At 42.2% G+C, this 7,480-nt stretch overlaps 1 protein-coding gene and 1 pseudogene across 1 annotated transcript; both read left to right on the top strand.

Moving 5' to 3' along the window:
• LOC135886290 (olfactory receptor 11H2-like) lies at nucleotides 1–936 on the top strand. The gene has a single exon (XM_065414105.1). It carries the CDS (start codon nucleotides 1–3, stop codon nucleotides 934–936), a length of 936 nt encoding a protein of 311 aa, XP_065270177.1.
• A 4,984-nt stretch (nucleotides 937–5,920) lies between these two features.
• LOC135886291 (olfactory receptor 11L1-like) lies at nucleotides 5,921–6,857 on the top strand (annotated as a pseudogene).
• The last annotated feature ends 623 nt before the right edge of the window (nucleotides 6,858–7,480 follow it).

The raw sequence follows: 7,480 nt of genomic DNA on the forward strand, positions 1-7,480 counted from the left end.
ATGGAACAGAACAACCAGACTGTGGTGAGAGAATTCATGTTACTGGGATTCACTAGTCAATGGGTGGTGAAGATGTCCCTATTCCTGGTCTTTCTAATCATCTACACCACATCCCTGATTGCAAATTCCCTCATTGTTGCATTGACACTGCTGGATCCTCAACTCCCCACACCTATGTACTTTTTCCTCTGCAACTTGTCCTTCCTGGAGGTCTTCTACACTTCGGTCACTGTCCCAAAGATGCTCTGCAATTTCCTGTCCAGGAGACCCAGCATCACTGTGGGTGGCTGCATTGCTCAATATTACTTCTTCTTCTCTCTAGGGGCCACCAAATGCTTCCTTTTGGCCGCCATGGCCTATGACCGATATTTGGCCATATGTAATCCATTGCAGTACAGCGGTCTCATGAACCACAGGCTCTCTCTCAACCTGGCCATTGCCTGTTGGGTCTGTGGCTTCCTCTCCCCCTTGCTGCCTACACTCATGATTTCCAAGCTCCCCTTCTGTGGCCCTGACCAGATAGACCATTTCTTCTGTGATGCAGACCCGCTCTTCCAACTTTCTTGTGTTGACACTTATATCCAGCAAGTGGCCGGATACACACTCACCTCTGTTGTGATCCTGTGCTCCTTCACATTCACCATAGCTTCTTATGTGCACATTGTGGCTGCGCTCCTCAAGATGTCTTCAGGCAAGGAGTGGAAAAAGCCTTTCTCCACCTGTGCATCCCACCTCACTGTGGTTTCCATCTATTATGGGACCATTATTTTCATGTATGTCCGGCCAGGGGTCAATCAGTCATTCAACCTAGGCAAAGTAGTGTCAGTGTTTTACACAGTGGTCACCCCCTTGATAAATCCCATGATTTATAGTCTCAGGAACAGGGAGATGAAAAAGGCTTTGAGAAAAGCCCTAATTACCATAGGGCAGCACTAGGGGGCACTGTGCTGCTGTGAGCAGAGTGGGTGGCTCAGTAGACTGCACTTTCCTCTATCCAACAGGTTTTACTCCAATGCCCAGAACAGTATTAGAGGACATTGTACTGCAGTGAGTAGTATGGATGGCTCAGTAGGGAGGGTCCTTCCCCTGGAATAAGTAGAGACCCAAATGGCTGTTAGGAGGTGCCATTTTTTCAGGTAAATATGTGGCCCTGCCTCCATTGTCCATTAAAGTTACCATAGTAATTTTTTGCAAGATGTAAAGTTTTACTCTGGGCATCCTAACCAAATTACTGTATCTGCAATTACATTTCACTGAGAATTTCATTTGCACAAAGTTCATCCTGGCTTCACCTTTGACCCTTCTCTGGTCTCTCAGGCTATACCCCTCTAGTTTACGGCCCTCTTGCCATCACCTGTCCTGCAGTGGGATCCTGTGTGTTAGTATATAGGCCTCTTTGTGAGCCTGGGATAGAATTTTGGATTGACTTTTTGATACTCTTATATCTTATACTATCATGTGTGAACAAAGGACAAAGACACTGTGTGTGTTGCTTCTGCCCAGCCAGATGGGTTTGTTAGTATAATGAGAACAGATAATAACAGTTAAAAGTGTTATAGGGTATAGTGGGAGTGTAATTATGAGAATACACTGGAAGGCTGCCTGCCTTCACTCTCAAGCCAAGGTCAAACAACCAGTTAGGAGGGGCAAGAGGGTTAGGGTGGGGGAGACATAAGACACATTAAAAGACAAAGAAAGGCCTGGCCTTGTCCAGAACACAACCTCACTCCTTACCCCTCCCTCCCATGGGATACAAAAGAGGTGGGACGAAGACCCCAGACACACGACCCTCCAAAATGGAAATGACCATACATCGTAAGGGGTGGGACCGAGGGTGTGCATTGAAGGTATAATTATGTCAGCTAAGGTGGGGGGAGGGCGGATGGGACACTGGAAAACAGCCTTTTCCAAACACAGTATTGTTGAAGGTTTGCTCTAGTTGAGAAAGAATTATTCTGGGGAAGTTCTCTGTACTGCATTGATAAGGAGGTCAGACTAGAAGGTCAGACTAGAAGATCTATGAATCTTAAGCCTGGTCTACACTAAAAAGTTAGGTCAGCTTAACTACATCTTTCAGGGATGTGAAAAAATTCACTCCCTATGCCATGTCGTTAAGCCAACCTAAGCCCTGGTGTGGACACTGCTAGGTCGAAAGAAGAATTCTTCCGTCAACCTAGCTACTGCCTCTTGGAGAGGTGGATTTTCTACAGCAATGGAAGATCCCTTCCATAAATGTAATAAGTGTCTACATGACACAGCTGCAACACTATAGCATTTCTAGTGTAGACATACCCAGAATCTCTACAGTAGGAACAAAGCATAACAAGAGAAAATGATGGTAACACAATAATAGGCCTGTACACATCTCTAATGGCTGAGGTAGGTCTAACTTATGTCAGAGCCCTTTTCCCTTGAGGCCTGGGGTTCAGTCTGCTCCCCAGTTGTGCCTCATTCACACTCCCTTGGCCTTCAGAGACTGTTCTTTTATTCACCCAAATGTTTTTTGCTCCAATTTTTCCATCTTGAATACCTCCTGGGTTGGGTCTCCCATCTCCCCTGCCAAAACAAACAAGATCAACCGAAGTAAAACTTCAAAGTGAATTATACCTGTATTGTCCTATAAGTATCAGTAAATGGGGGGTATCTAAAACTGTGCCCCCTTTCTTGCATACATGCAACTAACCCCTGCTTGAATTAACTCCTTGTAATCATATTGTCTGTTGGGTTAGTGTGTGGGTGGATGGTTGGGATTCATAGATAGATAGATTCCATGGCCCAGAAGGGACCATTGTGGCCTTCAAGTCTGACCCCCTTATCAATGCAGTACAGAGAACTTCCCCAGAATAATTATTTCTCAACTAGAGCAAACCTTCAACAATACTGTGTTTGGAAAAGGCTGTTTCCCAGTGTCCTTTGCTATTCAGGAGATCAGGCCAGATGATGTGGTGGTCCCTTCTGGCCCTAAACTCTATGACAATAACACTCAGACAAACTGATGGAACAAATAATATTAATAACATATTACAAGTAGCCCCACATCCTTCACAAACTGCATATTTACTTCCTTCCCTGGACCCTTGTGTAGTATTGCTCTGTGCCTGTAGAACTGGTAAAGCAACCTGGGGAGAAATGTATTAGCATATAAATATTCATTTAACAATACCAGCTTTAGCTGAAAATTATCTGGGCAATTGTGGTTTTTTCCTCAGAAGTGGCTACATTTCAGTGGAGGGTAAAACAAGTCTCATATACAGCTCTTTGTATGAATTGCATTATGCAAACATAACTCAGTGTGAAAATGTAAGAAATTAAATAAAAAGCAAACATAAACACTGTATGTTATTACGATTTTCCATCATTCTATCATGAATAATATAATTAATGGTCATAGTTAAAGCCTAATCCTGAATAGGACAATTATTTGTCCTGGTTCAGCTGCTCAGCTGGTGTAACTCAATGTAGCACCATTGAAATCAGTGGGCCAGATTCTAGGATAGTGTAAACTGGTGGTGACTCTGTTGGAGTCAATGGGAACAGCTGACAGAATGTATTCAAAAGTTTGGCCTTTGTGACTCGCACAAGATCACACAAGGATTCTGTGGCAGAGCCAGGAATTTACATGGGACTCCCTGAGTTCCAGCCCAGCGTTTTTAAGATAACACCATCCTTCCTCTCTAGCGTGACTTCTCTCAAACCAGACGTATCTGTTGCTTGACATTTAAACTGTTACATTAATGTAAGTATCAGTCACACTAGCGTTTGCCTAATTAAACTCTGGAGATATTTGTATCTATGTCTTTTACAAATTCTGTATTCAGACAGAGCTCAGATTCCCAAGGGTTTGCTCTAATAAACTGGAATAAATGCCAGATCTCCACTTGTATAGTTAGATATCAGAAAGCAAGAGCTCCCTGTTGAAGATGCATGCAAAACCAAAATCTAAGGTGCAGAAAGGTAGGGTATCGCACACACACACACAGGCAAAACCGCAAAAAGCAAGAAGGATGTTCAGATGTCATGGATACGGATGTGGTAGAAGGCCTAGAAGAGAAGAGAATAGAATAGAATAGACCTTTTGAGTCAACCCTCAGCAGGTGTAAATGGATTCATTTCCTTTTACTGCAATGAAGCTATGCTGATTTAGCCCAGTGGGGGATCTGCTAAAGAGTATTTATTTCTCTTTCAGTTTGCCATACATGTGAGAGAAAGGGATTGAAATGTAGGATGGAGACCAATTACACCACAAAATTGACAGATCTATCTATCTATCTATCTATCTATCTATCTATCTATCTATCTATCTATCTATCTATCTATCTATCTATCTATCTAATTAGTTTCTGTTAGTTTCAAAGTTGCCTGTCATTCAGTCAAACCTGGGTTGATAGTCATTGACCTCCATGGCAGTCTGAAGGCTGTAGGGTGTGTGTTTGTGTGTAATGTTTCTATGGTGTCCGTTCATTTCCTCCTAGACCGTTATCCTGTCATCATAATCAATATCTTTGGATCTCAGTCGGCAAACTGATTTAGTTAAATACTTTATACTTGTGCAAATATCATTGAGAAAGCAAAGGTCCTCAGAGGTTGTAGACTTCAGATTTCAGTGGTTGTTCAGAGCGTAAATACGTTGAGGGTCTGGGCCAAATTACTCATTTCAGGTTTGGGTTGTGTAGGGCTGTCCGGAAAACAATAATTCAGTTTTGTGGGGGGGAAAAACACATTGGGATGAAACCAAGACCTCTCAAAGAGTGTTATGAGAGAGAGAGAGAAAGAGATAGAGAGAGACTGATTCTGTAGCCCAATGGTTTGTTTATATCTGTGTGTCTGTGTTTGTTTCTCAGTTTGTGAATGTCTATTTGTGTATATGCCTATTTGTGTATTTCTATGTATATATGTGTTATCATCTTCCATTGGTGTCTACAATGAAGTTACTACTAAAAATAATAAACTTTTGGCATTTAATATTATTAAATTATTGGAGGTGAAGGAGGAAAACAAGATGAGCAGGAAAGGAAAAGAAACGAAAGGACTGATTAGGAGCTACAGAATTCAATTAGTGTTTTCAGTGGTTAATTTGATGGAGGAAGGACCATGGATGTTCTAAAGGAAAGATTTTAACAGTCCTACTCATACCAAATAGTGCTTCCCTTCATACACAATTCCCTTTACTTCATTTGGTTTATTCAAAAACCAAGGTACTACTCAGCCTGTCTAAAGGTACCAGTATCTGCCCCCAAATAAGGACTGAGGGCCAGATTTTCTGAGATATTTATGCACTGAATGGATAGGTGCCAAGTGAGATTTTCACAAGTGCCTAAATGAGTTAGTCATCTAACTCCCAGAATGTTAATTGGAGTTAGGTGCCTAAATCATTTAGGCACTTTTGTAAATTCCACTCGGCATTGATCTGCAGCTTTGGCACCTAAATACCATTGTCAGTACAGTTTTGAGTAAGGTCTGAGTGATGACTTCACGATTTAGATCCAAGTAACATGTTTATTGAATTGTGGTACCTCACACTGATGCTTATATTAGAAATTGACCTAAAATGCCAAAAGGCTGAACTGTGAATCTCCTCATCACAGGAGTGAGCAGTTATTTACACAAAGTCAGTGGGTACATTCAGATAAGCCAATGCTTCCCAATGTAAATAAAGAGTCCTGCAACCTGGCATGGTGTTCTGATCTGCAATGGATTCAGAGTTTGAAAGTAACCCTATCTGGGATCTTCATCATATAGACTGAGGAGCCAAACACAACATTCAGATCAGGATATCAATTTCTGGTTAGTCTGATGGTGTTTGGACTTGGGGCTCTGGTCCATCTCTATTTTATATCCATAGGAATATTCTATTTACTACCCAGTGTTGAATCACTCCATTGATCTCGTTCCCTCTTCCCAGATTAACCACTATGCAGCCATGGAAAAAGCAAACCAAACCACAGTGAAGGAATTCATCTTCCTGGGATTTAGCAGCCTCCAGAATCACCAGGTTCTCCTCTTTATGTTTATTTTGTTCATTTACATGCTGTCGCTCATGGGAAATTTTCTCATCATCGTCGTTGTCCTGGCAGAACCTCTCCTCCATACCCCCATGTTCTTCTTCCTGGGGAATCTCTCCTTCCTAGAGATCTGGTACACTTCAATCACTGTGCCCAAACTGCTGGCCAACTTCTTGTCCAGGAGCATCACCATCACAGTAAACGGATGTGTGACTCAGTATTACTTCTTCTTCTCTCTAGGAGTCACTGAATGCTTCCTCCTGGCCGTCATGGCCTACGACCGCTACTTGGCAATCTGCAGCCCACTGCGTTACACTACCATCATGAACCATAGGTTGTGCTTCCACCTCTCCACCAGTTCATGGGTTGGTGGATTCCTCTCCCCACTCTTGCCCACAATTCTAATCTCCCAGCTCTCATTCTGTGGCCCTCAGAAAATCAACCACTTCTTCTGCGACTCAGACCCAATCTTCAAACTGTCCTGCTCTGACACTTACATTCAGGAGGCTATTCAGGATGACCACCTGCAGCTCTCTGGTCATCCTGAGCTCCTTCTTGCTCACCATGTCTTCCTACGTCAACATCATAGCCAACATCGTGAAGCTGACATCTGCCAAAGCTCAGAAAAAGATCTTCTCCACTTGTGCCTCTCACCTCACTGTGGTGACCATCTACTATGGGACCATCATCTTCACCTATGTTAGGCCCCCGAGCACATATTCCTTTGGTTTAGGCAAAGTGGTATCTGTCTTCTATTGTGTCATTACCCCACTGCTAAACCCTCTGATCTATACTCTAAGGTATAAAGATGTGAAAAAAGCCATATGGAAATCTTTTACTAGAATGAGACGGTAATATGGAAGGACCACAGTACTATCTATGAGGGTGTTAAGTAGAATGTGAAATTGGAGTCGATTTTCAAAATTGCTGGAGTGACTTCTAGGATCCTATGGCCAATGTTCACTGACTTTCAATTGGACTCATGCTCCTAAGTTATTTAAGCATTGCTGAGGATTTACCAATATATTTTCAATTGGATTTGTGTTCCTAAATCACTGATGTTCTTTTGAAAATCCCAACATTTTATCTTTCAGTGGGATAGAAACCATAGGATTTTGAATGGATCTTAAGAGAACTGTCCACCTAACTCCATTAGGCTCCTTTGAAAATTCCAGGCAGAACTTGACTTCTATTTGACAAGTGTTTGCTGTTTACATTGTCAGCTATCTCTCACTCTTACTCATGTTGGGTGGGAACTTATTCCAGGAGTGTCTCATTGTAACTGAAGGGACTTAAAGAGTAAGTTGCTGTTCATTGTGAGTATCCATAGGGATTACCTAGAAACATTCCCCCAGCCTTACTCGAGTAAATGTATGGTTGTAGTCATGTCAAAATCTTTTCTCTCTTCTTCTCTTGCTCTCTCAATCAAAATATAGACATATCTATCTGTCTATCAATCTCTTCAGAAAGTGTAATTG

Source organism: Emys orbicularis, chromosome 12, assembly GCF_028017835.1.
Source record: "Emys orbicularis isolate rEmyOrb1 chromosome 12, rEmyOrb1.hap1, whole genome shotgun sequence".
NCBI lineage: Eukaryota > Metazoa > Chordata > Testudines > Emydidae > Emys > Emys orbicularis.